At 38.4% G+C, this 16,549-nt stretch overlaps 1 protein-coding gene across 1 annotated transcript in view; it reads left to right on the top strand.

The window, feature by feature from the left end:
- SLC26A7 (solute carrier family 26 member 7) overlaps window positions 1-16,549 on the top strand; it is a 136,978-nt gene that overhangs the window by 94,975 nt on the left and 25,454 nt on the right. The window contains exons 9-11 of the mRNA XM_004697718.2: window positions 5,159-5,265; window positions 6,496-6,562; window positions 15,270-15,407. Of these exons, the coding sequence (XP_004697775.1) occupies window positions 5,159-5,265; window positions 6,496-6,562; window positions 15,270-15,407 (312 nt within the window). The remainder of the gene's footprint in view (window positions 1-5,158; window positions 5,266-6,495; window positions 6,563-15,269; window positions 15,408-16,549) is intronic.

Genomic DNA, 16,549 nt, shown 5'->3' with positions numbered 1-16,549 from the left:
AAGAGTTGTATGAGCCCCTAATAAAATGATTAAAACAAAACAAAAAAAACATACGAGGAAGACCATGAGGATCAAGAAGAAATAGGTTTTTTAAGTATTGAGAATGTTTAAGTAAATATATTTTATAAAGTAAGTCAGAGTCTAGATGACTTTGATGTTTCCAATGAGGTGCATCCAAAGAAGATGACTTCATGTATTGAAGTACAGAGTGAAGAAGATTCTTTTGTTTAAATGGAGTTAGTGCTTACCTTTAGCCTTAATAAAAACACATGTTTTCCTTCCTGAGTTATTTATGTAATGTCATCTCTTTGTTTTCTGTATGTCAGCACCAAGTAATTTTCTAAGAAAAACTCATAATGAAATTAATCTGCTGTTTTCTTTGTACTGGAAGGAAGGTCTAAGGTGCTTGGATTATATTTGCTTTCTCTCTGGACCCTGTAGACTTGGCATTATCTTCTGGCACCAGTGGATAATGCAGGAAAATCACAAGCCAAGTGATTTTCTACATGACTTAGTTTTTCTAACTGGTTGCTCCATGAGGTTTCTTTTGTTTACCATTTTAAGTTTGCTAATGCAATCAGAATATCTGTTGTTGAACATCTATTGTTGTACCAAAGTTCTCTGAATATCATCTATCTTATTTCAGAAGGGAAAAAATGTATTTTTTTCTCTACTATATTGAACTTTGTCTGTTTTCAAATGTTTATGTTCTGCTGAGGCACCCTGGTGGCATAGTTGATTATGAATTGTGCTGCTAAGTGCAAGGTTAGCAGTTTGAATCTACCAGCTACTTTGTAGGAGAAGGTGCTTTTTGCTGCCTTGGCCCTGAAAGGGGCATGGGACGCTGTCCTGTAGGGTCACGATGAGTCCGAATTGACTGCAGGGCAGGTTTGGCTTTGGTTTGACTGTCTTCTGGTGTCTTTTTCATGAGTCACAATTATGAATTGGTGCTTCATCCCTCGTATTTTTTTTATGTCTACCGTGTATACTCATGTACAAGCTAAGTTTTTCAGCACATTTTTAATGCAGTTTTTGTGGTAAAATTAGGTGCCTTGGCTGATATTTGGGTCGTCTTATTCTGGAGTATATATGGTATATGTTATTGCACACTTATTTAGATTACTTTGTGTGTAGTCTCTGTAGACTATAAAACAGCTCTGATTATGTATCTACAGTTAAAACCAATGGCTTTTTTTGCTTTAAATATGATTTTTTATGGGTATATGATTTTCATTTCTAGTCTTTTATTCTGGAATTCTTTCCAGTTTACATTTTATTTCTGCAGGTTTTCTATTTTTAATGTAGCATTTCTTTGCAGCTCTGTGTCCACTTTGATGTTTGCTTCCTGCGACTATATGGCCCATCATATGTATGAAACTATTCTGTCTTTATTTTATTACCTTTTTTCTTTTTCTATTTCTAATCACTTTCTGATTCCCTTGCGACTTTTATACGCATTTTTAATGAATTTAGCTATTTGTTGAAAAAATGTTAGGAGGTGGCCAGGAAGTAAAGTGTGGAGCAGTCTACAATTTTGAGTTAGGCTTATAGTCTGAGGCAGACTCATTGGTCAGACTTTCTGGTGTGCTGACATTGTCCCCTCTCCATTATTTATCTTGCTTCGCCTCTGGTTAGGAAGTTGGTTTGCAATACAAGTGGCATTTCACCTTAACTGCAGTTACATGGTTTTAAATGAAATATCTCTGGATGTCTTTCCCACTTCTCTGGTGACCAACTCTTGCACCTAGTTGAGAGTTCGTATCCATATCGGGTTGCTGTGGGTCAGCATTAGCTGATGGCAGTGAGTGGTTTTGTTGTTGTTGTTATGTTTTATCAAAATGTTATATAAGCTTTTCAAGATTATGACCTTCATGGATATACATATATATATATATATAATATATATAATTGATTGAATTCTGAGGAGGTATTTATCCATTTTCAGCACTTTTCTTAATTATGATCCAAATTTCACAGTGCTTGTCACATCTGCCTGATATTTTTTGGCTAAGAGTTTTGACCATCTCTTAGTATCACTAAAGCTAAATTCCTTCTCCCCATAGAGTCATTAGAGGGGCGTAGAACAAAAATGCCTTTAATATACTACCTAAATCTGAAATCCACATTTATCTTTAGAAGGGTGATTCTGGTACAGGCTAGCAAAGGTTTTACAATCAGAAAACAGATAAATAAGTTGCAAACAGCTAGCATTTGGATCTGTATCAGGAATCATTGAACAGTACTGTATTGGGATTATTCTAACCAATGGAATTATTTACTGACCTATGTGATTAATTTCCAGTATATGTACATATATGTTATAAATGTATCATAGGGAAATGACTAAGTACTTGATGAACCTTACAATAGACGGTGATGTGGGAGAGTAAATATGCTTTTAAAAGAGAACCAGATGCTAGGAAAAATTTTGGCTGCACTGAAGAATCCTGGCCTTGGGTCTCTGTGGTTCTTTAAATGGCTAGGACCAGTTTCCTCTATTCCCTGGCCTAAATTAAATCATGGAGGCTTGGCAGGAGGAACTGGACTTAAAGCTTTCAGTGAGGTCGGCCCCTGCCCTGCTCGTGCAGGTTCAGTTAGTACTTGGGGAAAGGAAGGTTCAGAGTAATCATGGGAGTTGGAAGTCATGATCAAAAACTTTCAATGCTATTTTGTCTATGACTAAATGTTGTGTAATACATTAGGAGGGGGAAAAGTACAGTACATACAAATAGAACATTTTGACTGTGCATCCACTTGAATAAAAGAAAACATCTCAATGGATGACTGCCTGGGAATGATTGGATATTAAGTACTTACTTAGTATTATATTTGTACAAAATGGATTTTTAACATGAGAATCATTTAAAATATATTTTAGCTTTTACTCCAGAATGTTTGTTACTTCTATACCAAGAGGAAATTTATAGACAAAAATCTCTTGATTTGCTTCCAAGGTTCGGCATTTTAAAAACACCCTTTTATTAAGAACCACTCAGGCCTCAGTATGAATAAGTAATACACAGAAAGAAGGAGCATTTTAAGAATACCCTATAGATACATTTGTTTCCACCTGTCTAGGGGAAACAAAGCCCCACACAAATAAAGAATATAACAAGATGGTAGGTCTCTATTAGATTCTATTTGATTCTATTAGCTTCTATTAGGTTTCATTAGATTCTCTTAGATTCTGTTTGATTCTATTAGCTTCTATTAGATTCTATTTGAGTCTCTTAGATTCTATTAGCTTCTATTAGCTTCTAGAAGAGTTTCTTGTTCTTTCATCGGGGTTGCAGTTGTTTTCCAGTGAGAAGTCAGCTCCAGGGACAGAAAGGAATCCGTTCAGAATTGTATGGATATGCAAAGCAATATAGGTAATTGGACAGGGCTTTGAAATTTTGTTGTTGTGCTACTTGATAAATGGAGGATTCCATGGGTAGAAAATATAACCTTCTGGATTCACAAATTATATTGCTTCTGAAGATATTTTTGTTTAGTTAAAAGCTTAGCACTGCCAAGTATAATAAAATATCTGGTTGCAAATTGTAATTCCAGGTGGTAGACAAAACTACAATAATCTTGGAAATCCAACTAAAAGAAAAGCAGTTACAATCTTTTGAAATGTTCCCAAGGACTGAATTGGTCCTGGTTTTCAGTTTTCTTCCTAAATAGCCCCTTGCAAATAAAATTATAATGATATTTATAGTGGTTGGTCAAAAAAAGTGATAGTAACAGTATTAGATTTAGCTATTTTAAACTTGGCTTAAACCAAATTTGTCATTTTAATTATAGACATCTTAGGAAAACGAAATTGATAGTAACGTCTACAAACAGAATCGTCTGCAAACAATTGCTTGTGATACTGTTAAGTGAGAGCACCACCACCACTGCCGTGCAGTGACCGACTCACAGCAACCCTGCAGGACACAGTTTCTGAAGCTGTAACTCTTGTCTTTCTCCCATGGAGCTGGGGATGGTTTCAAACTGCTGACCTAGAGGTTAGCAGCCCGCCTCAGAACCACTGTGCCACCAAGGCTCTTTCAGGAAGTAAGAAAGCTTGGGGGAATTTTGACATGCTTTTGAACCGTGAGCATCAACTGTTCACAGGTCATTAGGATGGTTTTTACTGAGTATTATACTAAGCGTTGTTAGTTGCCATCAAACCAGTTACAACTCAGTGACCCTCCGCACATCCGAACGCCGTGCGTCATCCTAGAATCATTGCTGTGGTTGAGTTCACTGTGCAGCCACTGTGTCCCTCCATCTCACAGAGGCTCGTCCACGTTTTCACTGACCCTCTGTTTTCACAAAACACGATGGCCTTCTCCAGGGACGGATCCCCTTAAATACCATTTCTAACCCACCCTAGGTAAACTTGCCAACCTCACTTCTAAAGAGCATTCTGGCTGTATGTCTAATAAAAATGTGTTTCTTTTCCTGCCACTCCATGATACTTTAAATATCTCATGCCTGTACCATAATTCAAATACACTCAGTATTCTCTGGTCTTCCTTATTCATTGTGCGGCTTTCATGTGCAGTTGAAGAGCTTGAAAAATACCATGGGCTTGGTTCATGGTATGACATGAATCAGGCATATGCTAGTTCTCAAAATGATTATTTTTGCTCTTTAACAGTTTAAAGAGGCCTTTTGTAGCACATTTTTCCATTGTAATACATCATTTGAAATTTTGACCTCTGGCATCATGGACATTGAATGTGAATCTAACTAAAATTAAATCCTTGATGGATTCAATAATTTCTCTATTTGTCACAATTTTGCTTATTGGTCCAGCGTGAGGAGCTTGTTTTCTTTACATTGAGGTAGAAGTCTTGGCTCTTCATCAGTAATTGCTTCAAGTTCTTTTTGTTTTCAGCAAGAGGACTGCGTCCTCTGTAGGTCGTCGGCTGATCATAAGCCTTCCTCCAATCCTGATGCTGTACTCTCTCAGTATACTGAAATAAATGAATTTTGCCACCTCTGTCACGGAGTTTGATGGAGCCAGAATTTGTTGCTATCTTCCTGGGATCTGCTTGCCAATTATGAATACATTCTTTGTAGATCGGTTTGGTCAAAGGAATATTGTAAGTAAGGTTGTAAAGGGTTTAGTGATCCCGAGAAAGAAAGACTCAATGGACCCCATTTCCTGCTTCTCTTTCAGGGCATATGGGTCAGTACGTACATATTTACAATATGTTTTGCTGCCAATGTGGGACTGCTGTTTGGTGTTGTCTGTACCATAGCTATAGTGATCGCACGCTTCCCAAGGTAAGATCTTATCTGCGTGCACTGTTTATTATGGTAGAGCAGCAGCTCTGAGGATGTTGCTGGTTACTTCTGGTTCTTACATGAGAGTACTACAATCTCTTGTTTTACTTGGTATTAGAATATTATATGCAAATAGATAAAAAAGTTCTATAACATCGTTGATCTCTATGAAGAGAAATATCCTGTTATTACTGTAAATTTCAATATCTACCTGGTGATACATCAGTTAAGTGCTTGACAGCTAATCCAAAGGTTGGTGGTTTAAAACTACGCAGTGGAGAAAGAACTGATGATCTACTTCCACAAAGATTTCCCCCATTAGAAAGCCCTATGAGGCAGTCGATTCTGTCACTTAGGGGTCAATATGAGCTGCCATTGACTTATTGGCACTAAACAATAACAACTACAATTAAAGTAAATAAGTTAGCTCAACACCCATATACTCTATCCCATAGTTTGTATTCTTGTATTGCACGAGAGAAAGCAGTAATCAATATCATAGATACACAGACCCATAGTAAGAGGATTAATTATTTGGGAAATTAAATAACCTAAGTAAGTTTTCCTTTTCAGAGGCCAGATAAATACCTAATAAAAATATTTCAAGATAACATTTTGAGGAACACAAACCTCTCCCTTGGTCTGTCTTTCTTGAGCATCTGTAAACCATCCTCCACTCTTGGCCAATGAGCTCCCTTTGTTCCCAGCCCTCATCTTGTGCGCATGCTCTACTCACTTCTGATCCTGCCCGTGGAATTTTTCATGAAATAACATGTTCTTAAAATTGCAAAGTTTTACTTCTACAGAGTCTATCTGTATAAAATCTGTATAGATCCATAAATTCCTAGCTTTAATGGCTTTCATTCTGTCTTTATTTCCTTTCATTAAAAGAAGAGTTTGTTAAACATGCATACAATCTAGCCTTTTATCTTTTGCAGTTCTTTTTTTAAAAATTTTCTGTTTGTGGCTAGTGGTATAAAGTCTTGGGAAGTCAAATGAGATGAATTACATTGATGAATTTCTCCTTTGAAGTCCCCTTTGTTTCATTCAATGCTGAGCATACACAGACGCATAGATTGCACAGTGCTTTCTGAACAAATGGTTCATAGAATCTAAGTCAGTTCAGATGCCATCTAATCATTCAGGTAAAATGGCATCCTTTCTGTTTCTTTATGCTTATATTGTGATTAAGAACTGACTTGCTTTATTTTCTATTTTCCTTAATTTTAGAGCAAAGACTGTGAGTATAAAAAACATGAAAGAAATGGAATTTAAAGTGAAGACAGAAATGGATGGTGTAAGTTTAGTTTTCTTTTTCTTCTGTGCAGTTATTGATATTTTTATGAGTCAGATTGTTTTAAGATATCATAAGAAGCAGATGAATTATGACATTTAAAAGAAGAATAATTCATTTTTAATGAGGTAGGGACTTTTAATGACACAAATGAGATACCACACATATGGTGATCCTTAGTCAGGAATAAACAAGACAAAACAAAACCCCTCCTCATATTAACATGCTGACAAGACTATAGTATGTCCACATGGCCAGTAAATTCCTGGCCAGATAAGATTTGGCATTTGGAAATACCCGTTCTCTTACTTAGTTAGTTACATGAAACTTGCACCCTAAGCTAACAGTCCATTCTGAATTATGTGCTGGAAGAAGATAGAAAGTGGGAAGGGAGATAAAACAAAACAGGTTTCTAACAATTATTTGTTTAATTATAATTTTTAATTTTTATCCTCAATCAGTGAAATCATATTAGCAGAGGGTCATTAAGTTCAATGGTTAAGAAAAGCTGGTAGGTCCAATGTTTTGCACAGTGGACATCTTTTACAGCTAACATAAATTGCCCTACCCTGGCCATGCCTAGACAGGACAATCGATTGTGTCAATTTAGTTTCCTGTTCCCAGAAATGACCAAACCAGTTTAAAGTGAGGAGAAAAATGTTGATGTGAATTTTCTGCCAGTTTCTAAAAATTGGCCTCCCTTTAAACCTGCTTTATAAATGTTTGATTAACCTCTCCCCGGCACCCCCTTTGTTTTTTCATGTTCACTTGCTTCAGCACCTCATGACTCCCTTTAGAACAGCAAGAGCTGGCCTTCACTAAAATGACCCCAGTCAGGGCTTGTTCCAAGTAGACGTGAAGGAGAGGAGCCTCGAGTCTGTGATATCCAGGGCTTGTGGAAAAGATCGACTTGTGTGGTTAATAAGCATGGACAGGCTTCCTTCCAAGGGAGACATGTTTGAGCTTAGGTCGTTAGAAGGAAATTTCCACAAATGCTACCTTGATGTCCTTGTCCTATACCTTGTCTTTTTCCTTAACATTTTGATGGGAATTCAGTGTTCATTTGAAGTCCCAGACTGAAGCGTCGTGCCCCTGGGATCCTTTGTGTATCGACATTCTTAACTTTGATGTAAAATTGAATTTAGGGTTCAACTTTTCTAAAGCAAAGACCCAACTAGTTTATAAATTCTGTCTAATCCTTATCTTGAGACAGAATTTACACTAGTGAATGAAATGAGAACTAAATGTCTCATGAAAACTCTGCGAACACGAGGTGTTGAAGGGAACAGGCAGCAGACACCAAAGAACAAAAACCATCATTGTGTGACCACCTTACCCACAGAAATGCTGAAGACGAATATGTGCATAAGTAAGTGTGGTGAAGAAGGCTGATGGTGTCCACTATCGAGACCTATAGCGTCTGGGGACTTAAAGGCTTGAAAGTAAACAAACGGCCATCTAGCCCAGAAGCAACAAAGCCCACATGGAAGCAGCACACCAACATGTGTGATCATGAAGGGCCAAAGGGACCAGGCTTCAAACACCAAAGGCGGGGAGGAATCATATTCTCGTCAATGAGGGTGGCGCATGATGGGGACCCAATGCCCATCTCTAGACAACTGGAGATACCTTGCAGAGGGGTAGTGGGGAGATGAGTCACTTAGGGTTCAGTATAGCAATAATGAAACCCACAACCTTCCTCTAGTTCTTAAACGCTTCCTCCCCCCAACTACCATGACCCCAATTCTGCCTTGCAGACCTGGTTAGACCAGATGATGCACAGTGGTACAGATGGGAATTGGAAATGTAGGGAATCTAGTACAGATGAACCCCTAAGGACCAGGGGTGACAGTGGCGATACCAGGAGGGAAGGGGGGGGTGTAGAAAGGGGGAGTTGATCACAGGGAGCTACATATAACCTCCTCTCTGGGGGACAGGCAGCAGAGGGGTAGGTGAAGGGAGACGCCAGGCAGTGTAATATAAGATATAATAATAATTTATAAATTATCAAGGGTGCATGGGGGAGGGGGGCAGAGGGAGGGAGGGGGAGGGGGAAAAAGGAAAACGAGCTGATTCCGGGAACCCAAGAGGCAAGTGAATTTTGTGAATAATGAGGGCAACAAATGTATAGAAGTGCTTTACACAATTGATATATGTATTGTGGTGAATTGTATGAGCCCCAATAAATTGATTTAAAAAAAAAGAAAATATAAATTTTAATAGACTACCACATCTCACTGTTTAATTATAACTTAAACAAAATGCAGTCATGTTCCTTTCCTCCACTATTACTTTCCCAAATCCTTTTCATGTGAAATATGCTTTCCCAATTAGGGAGATTTCTTCCCGCTCAGTACTGTCAACCTCATTGAGAATTCCTGTTTTAGAACTATTAATATCTCTATTATTTAACAAAACCAGCAATCACAAGATATACTTTTCCAAGGACAATGGCCTATTCATTGGAAATACCTTTTTCAACACAAATGGTGACTATATACACAGACCTCCCCAGACAGAATACACAGGAATCAAATTGACTACAACTGGGGGAAAAAAAAGAAGAGAGAGAAACTCAATATCAAAAGTCAGAACAAGGCCAAGGTTCAACTGAGGAACACACCATCAACTACTCCCCTACTCGTTCAAGTCGGAGCTGAAACAAATTGAAACAAGGCCACAAGAGTCAGAACACACCCTTGAAAATATCTCACCTAAATTGAGAGATCATTTCAAGAGCAGATTTGATGCACTAGACACTAATGACTAAAAACGAGACAAGTTGTGGGCTGGCATCAAAAGGTCATTAAAAGGACAAGAAAGAAAGGAAGGAAGGAAGAAAAAACCAAAATGGATGTTAGAAGAGATTCTAAGACTTGTTCTTGAACGTATTTGTTGTTGTTAGGTGTTGTTGAGCTGGATCCAACTCAACATGAGCCTGTGCACTAAAGAGGAAACTCCCCGGTTTTGTGCCACGGTCACAGATGTGGTAGGCAAAACTCTGAGAGCCCAGTGTTGCCGCCACTGTAGCAATTCAATTCCTTGAGGCTCTTCCTCTTTTTTTGCTGACCTACTTCCCAAGCATGGGGTCATTTCCCAGGGGCTGTTCTCTCTCAGTGACACATCCAAAGTGTATTAACATGAAATCTCATCATTCTCATTTCTAAGGAGTATTCTAGCTGTAATTTTTCCAAGGCAGATTTGTGTATTTTCTGACAATCCAGTATTCTTATCAAACCATCACTAAAATATACCAGTTCTTCTTCCGTCTTCCTTTTTGCACTGTCTAGCTTTCACATGCATGACGGGATTGGAAATGGCCTGGCTTGGGACAGGCACCCCTAAATCTTCAAAGGGACACCCTTGTTCTTTAATTCCTTAAAGAGGTCTTGTACAACCAATTTGGCCAATGTGTCATTTGATTATTTTTATTGATTGTTACTTCTATGAACATTGACCATGGATCCAAGCAAGATGAAATTCTTGGCAACATCAATATTTTTTCCACTTGTCATGATGATGTATGTTGCTCCAGTTAAGAGGATTTTTTTTCAAGTAGCATTAAAAAATAATTGGGATTTTATCATATAATTCCGTAGTTCAATCACACCAAGCAGTATTGTACAATTTTTACCACAACTAGATTCCAAACATTCTTTCCTTCCTGAACTCCTTGACACTATCTCTATTTTATAAGCCCCTCTCCACTGTATCCCCCTCCCACCCAGAAACCCTTATTCTGCTAGCTGTACCTATAGATTCATCAATCCTGGGTTTCATATACTGAAAAAACAGAAAAACATAAAACACAAATTCAAGATGGTGACCCCAATGATATAAAACACTTCTGAGATAAACCCTAATATGAACAAAACAAAAATATAGAAAATGTTGAAAACCAGTGTGTGTCAACATGGCGATTAGCTGACAAAATTTTAACTGTTGATCTTCTGGACTCAGCTCCCCAATCACTCTGCTTAATAACCACTTTCTTCCCCTCCCTCATTTGTAGAGAGAGGGAGATTACTGGAGGCTTGTTTCCTCTTTAGTTCCCACAAATGTATCTCGGGCTCCCACTGTATAATCCGCACCGAAGGCTGTAGTCCTTCATCTGCATTAGCAAGTGCTTCAAGTCGTCCTCACTTTCAGCAAGCAAGGTTGTGATTGATATCTGTACGTAGCAAGTTGTTAACAAATCTTACAAATGCTAGTCTAGCTTCTTGTACTATTTTCTCAACATATAAATTGATTAAGTGTGGTGAAAAGATACAACCCTGACAACACACCCTTCCTGATTTTACAAGATGCAATATTCCCTTTTTCTGTTCAAGTGACTATGTGTTGGTCCGTGTCAGATTCCATATAAACACAATGAAGTGCATACGTTCAGTCAAATTCCTTATTATAGTCAATAAAACACAAATAAACCTTCTTCTGACATTCATCCATTTGAGGAATAATAAAGAAAACTAAAATCCCCACAGTAGGCAACATCACCAAGAAATGGAAAGGAGAGAAATGCACGCTGCTCTGAAGGCATGGTGAAAGGAAGGCCACAAAAAGGGCAGAATAATAAGTGAGATGCTTCAACAAATGGATGCAGTGCTGGAAGTATTCATTTGTGTATGCCACAAAATTGTGAAGCCAGTTACCTGACTGTATTTATGCCCACTCTAAAAACAGGTGATCCAACAAAATGTGGAAATTATTGGAGAATATTGTTAATATCACATGAATATAAATGTTGCTGAGGATTATTGAAACATTGTAGCAGTAAATCGATTGGTTGTTGCCAGAAATTCAAGCTGGATTCAGAAGAGGATATGTAGAAAGAACATGGGATATCATTGTTGATGTCAGATGGAACTTAGCTGAAAGTAAAGAATATTTGAATATTTACTTGTGTTTTATTGACTATCCAAAGACATAACTGTTTTGATCTTAACAAACTATAAACAACATTGCTGATAATGTAAATTTCAGAAGATGCAATTGTGCACATGTGGGATCAGTACATAGACCAAGAGGCAAATCATTCAAATGTTGCATGGTTGAAAGTCAGGAGAGGAGTGTTCCAGGGTTATATTCTTTTACTGTACTTATCCAGTCTGTATGTGGAGCAAATTACCTGACAAACTGGGCAAGGCGGGAAAAAAAGGTTGGCATCAAGATTAGAGACAGACCAATTAATAATCTGTGATTTTCAGTTGACAAAATACTGAAGATGAAGAAAGTTTGAAGCACTTTACTGACAAAGATCAAAGACTATAGCTTTCAGTTTGGATTGCACCCGTGCATAATTTTTTTTTAAAATCCTTACAACTGGAATAATAAGAAATGCCATAATAAATAGAGAAAATAATTGAAGTTATCAGATTTTGTTTTACTTGGCTCCATAATCAATACCCATGGAAGCAGGAGTCTACAAATTAAAAGACTTAATAAAATGGGCAAATCTGCTTTAAAAGACTAATTGAAAGTGATAAAAAGCAAAGCTATTAACATCGAGGGCAGAGATACTTCTGCCCCCAAGTCTGTTGCTTTCAATCAACTCACATGCAGGCAAAGTTGGACAATTAATAGAACGTCCAAAGAAGAACTGATTATGGTGTTGGCTAAGAATATTGAATTTACCATAGATTTCCAGAAAAATTAACAAGTCTGTCTTGAAAAAAGGAGAGCAAAAATGATCCTTAGAAGGAGGGAGAGTGAGACTTCATCTCATGTACTTTACACTTGTTATCAGGAGGAATGAGTATCATAACCAAACACTTTGAAGTAATACATCCATTGCTTTGGGGGATTAGGGCCACTCTTTTGGGGACAGTTAACTCAATTGGCACAATGTAGTTTACAAAGACAATATTCCACCCCCAACTTTGTCCAATAGAGACAGGGGGTGTTAATAGTGAGCAGTTCTTGGAAGTGCAACCGTTGTTCTTTCTTCAGGTGAAGCAGCGAAGAATGAAGACAATCAAAGACACAAGCAAAAACAGAAACAAAAAGTCCAATGGGCCATATAAACTTCAGTCTTTTTTAACTCTTAAGAACAAAAGAACTAGATGGTATCCAGCTGCCACTACCAAATGTTCTGGAACAGATCATTTTAGAAGGTTCTGGATAGAATGGGAGAAATATGTGGGACAGAACTCAAAATCATAAAAGAGACCAGGATGATTGGTCTGGAAAGAGAATGGTAGAAGTCTTGAGAATTTGACCCTTCATCACCCTTCAGGTCTGGAAATGAGCTCCCACCCCTCCTCCCCTGGGGCTCAACATTAACACTGGAGTGGTAAGCACTCCTTAGAACATCTAACCATTTGAGATCAAACCAGCAGTAGGAAAAAGCCCAGAAGGCAGGAAGGGATTAGAAAGAAGAAGGAATAGAAACAGGGAGAAATTGGAGCGTGCTGACCAATTGTGGGGATAACAGAGTATCATGAAAATGTGCAAATTGTTGCAAGGAAAACCAATCTGTTCTGTAAACTTTCACTCAAATCACAATAAAAAGTTAAGGAAGGAAGGAACAAAGAATGAATGAGTACAGGGGAACCGATCACAAGGATCAATCTAGAACCCCCTCCCAGGGGCACGGATAATGGAAAAGTGGGCGAGGGGAGACGGAGGATGATGTAAGCTTTGGAAAAAATAATCTATAACTTATCAAGTGTTCATGAGGGAGGGTGGGTGTGGGGGAAGGGGAAAGAAATGGGCGTGGATATCAGGCTCAAGTGGGAAGAGAATGCTTTGAAAATGATGATGGTGGTGTATGTGCAAATGTGCTTGACACACTGGAGGAATGTATGGATTGTGATAAGAGCTGCAAGAGTCCCCAATAAAAGTATTTAAAAAAGAAAGAAAGCCTACAGGAGGGACCATTGCCGGGACAGGACGTCAGATTGAGTAGCGGGTCAGTGAAACAGAGGAAGACTTCTAAGAGGTGGACGGCACAGTGGCTGCCAAAATGGACTGAAGGCTGACAACCATTGTGAGCATGGCGCAGGACCAGACAGCATTCGCTTTCTGATTATTATGTATCTATAATCAGAAACCCAACAGAACCTAACCGCAGGGACAATTCTTCAACAATGCTTAACTTCTTCTTATTGTCTTAAAACAACACATTACCACAACCACGTGGTATAATCAGCGGGGCAATTTAAGATTTAGTGCTTAGTGATAACTCAATAGGACAGGACTCAGTATTTTGATGTTTTATTTTTGGTTAAGAAGTTTACTCTTGATTAAATTTAAAACAAAGGGATTTTTGTGTGGGTTTTTTTTGTATTGGTTTTTCTTCCCCTCCTGGGTTATTTGTAGCAAATCTCCTCGTTTTCTAGAGTTCAGTCCATCTTGTAGAGTGACAACTTTTAATATTATCCAATTTAAACATCTACATGTCTTTTTATCTTTAAAGATAAAAAGCAAAGATGTTAAAGAAATTTTCTGAATTCACATGCCTAATAATCTCTCTCCTTCCTGTATGTCCCCTGTGTGCACACATTGCTCTTCTTGTTATCTTCTCTTTTATGTGAGTACTGATGCCTTGGGTCTGTTGTTTTATTTAGTGAGTAAGGCACCATCATTTCTTAGAATTTACTATCCTCTCAATTTCTAGTTTAGACACCTCTCCCAAAGGTCATAGGGAAGATGGTTTTAATTACACCCCACCACTCACTGGCTGACAAACCTGGAGCAACATGGCCAACGCAGAGTACCTTGGTTCTGAAACTTTTCTCTTTCTGCATCTCTCATCTACCCCTCGACAATTAAACGTAGCCTAGGCCTTTCTACAGGGAATCTATATTCTGAGAGTACCTCTCTTTATTGCTCTCCTTTTAGGACTATAAATCACTCCGAGGGTTTTATATCAGCCAAAGGAAAGCGATGTCATTTGGAAGTAAATGACTGATGGATGACCCTCTAGTCCACATTTTCATCTTTTACAAATGCTATTGGTTAATTTGTTTTTAAACTTGGGAGATTGAGTGGAAGAGGCAATTTTGGCAGGGTAGGTCATCTTGGCACCGTTTGAGCATTCTACACTGCTGCCAGAATTGGATTACAATAAATATAGTAAGCACAGGCTTACTTGTGTTTACTTATTAATCTGCTGAGAACAATTTCACACAGTGTCACCATGAGACGTAAAGATATAAAGTATGTTAAGCATCTGTGCTCTACAGATTAATAAGTAAGCACAAGTAAGCTTGTGCTTATTTTGCCATGGAGCACTCCATCTCTGCCAGGGATTATAATTTGCAAAGAGGCTTTGATTATGTAGAAAGATGCTATGGAGTTAACACAGAATCTTCAATGTGGTGAAATAATATGAAATTGTTCACTACGTGTTGGTAAGTAAGCATAAGTAAATCTGTGCTTATCTTGCTGAATGGGGAATCCAACACTGGCTGCTGCTCCCCCAAGCCCATTCTGTCAGATTAGGGGGTACTTTCTGAGGGGCTTAAAGTCTGACTCATAGTTACTGATATCTCTTAGTGAAGAACAAGTACTCCTTTCTCTTAAGGAGATGGATAGAAGATTTAATTTCCTAATAAATTTTAACAATGAAGATGTTAGCTGAAAGGTTGTTTTCACAGTCAAGAGACATTGAACCTTGTTTGATTTAGACACATTAGATACATTAGATATACCTATTCTCGTTTACATAACTTGGAGTTCTGAATGCATCTTTTTTATTTCCCCAAAGGAAATCTTACAACAGGTGAAAATTATCTCCGTAAACAGTCCACTTGTTTTTCTGAATGCAAAGAAGTTTCACACTGATCTAATGAACATAATTGAAAAGGGAAATGCCGGTAATCAGCCATTTGATGATCTCAGCAAGGTAGGGTCCCTGAGTTATGATGAGAAAAATCCTACTACAGGTCGCTGAGCAATTATTTTCTACTGAAAAATTTTTTACTGTAAATATGATGCATTATAAGTATTTGAAGACTTTGTATTCCAAAAAACCCTAATATTGGCTTGCAGTTTTTATGTCATTCTTGTAGCGAGCACTTAGGTATGCGTTCTCCTATTTGTTCAGTCATTTATCCACCATCTATCTAATGAACATGTGTACCACGTCCTGTAACTCTGAGAAGAATAAGACATGGCACTGAGCATAAAGGACATTTTACCAGAGAGAGAAGATGGACATGAAGAACCCTAAGATTTGGAGACAAACTATAACAAACAGCTTTGGGGAAGCAAGGACTGTTGCCCTGATGGCGAGGACTTTTTAGTCTCATGAAATGTCACCAGTCCTTACCTCCTTAGGTTTCTCCCGTGAGCAGAGATACTGGGCCAAATATGCAACTGTCTGAGTGAACAAATCCTTAAGTTCTCTGTTACGTAATATGGTATTCAAGAACATGGTCTTTGAAGCTTAACTGCTTGGGCTTACCATTTTATTCTTGTGGGTTCTTGGGTGAGTTATTGAGTACTTTTGTGTTATATAGTCCTCATCTGAAATCAAGCTGATTCTATGAGCTAATATGTACAAAGCACTTAGATTATTGCCTAGCACTTAGTCAATACTATTAAGTATTGTCTTGTGTTGTCATTAGGGTCGAGTGCAACTTCTCTTCTCCCCATAAAGCCTTCCTTGTCTAGTGCAGATCATGAAGATTGTTTCCTTCTCCTTTATCTTTGAGCCCTCTGGTCTCTGGGGCATCAGTTGTGGTCTGCACCAGATTCCTGTTCTTTTTTACTCATGCTTATGCCCCTGGGCCTCATCCTGATCCTTATGCTAGAGCAGGGATGGGGAACCTTTTTCCTTGCCAGGGCCATGTGGGTACTTTGTAAAGAGGGCTCAGTTCAACTCACTTCCGTGGAACAGTTAATATACTGGGAGTCCTTCAACTCACGAGAGCCACTGGGTCCCAGGTCAAGGAAGCAGACAGCTGAGTCTTCCCCAGACAGTATAGGCAGTCTGGCCATAGGTAGCAGACAGTAGGGCAGGTCACCAACAGTCAGCAAGACGAC

The sequence above is a fragment of the Echinops telfairi genome, unplaced genomic scaffold (genome assembly GCF_000313985.2).
Source record: "Echinops telfairi isolate 266 unplaced genomic scaffold, ASM31398v2 ScPeMD7_1;HRSCAF=3_0, whole genome shotgun sequence".
NCBI classification, from domain to species: domain Eukaryota; kingdom Metazoa; phylum Chordata; class Mammalia; order Afrosoricida; family Tenrecidae; genus Echinops; species Echinops telfairi.
Note: the sequence above shows the minus strand (reverse complement) of the source record. Positions and strands in the feature narration are given on the sequence as shown.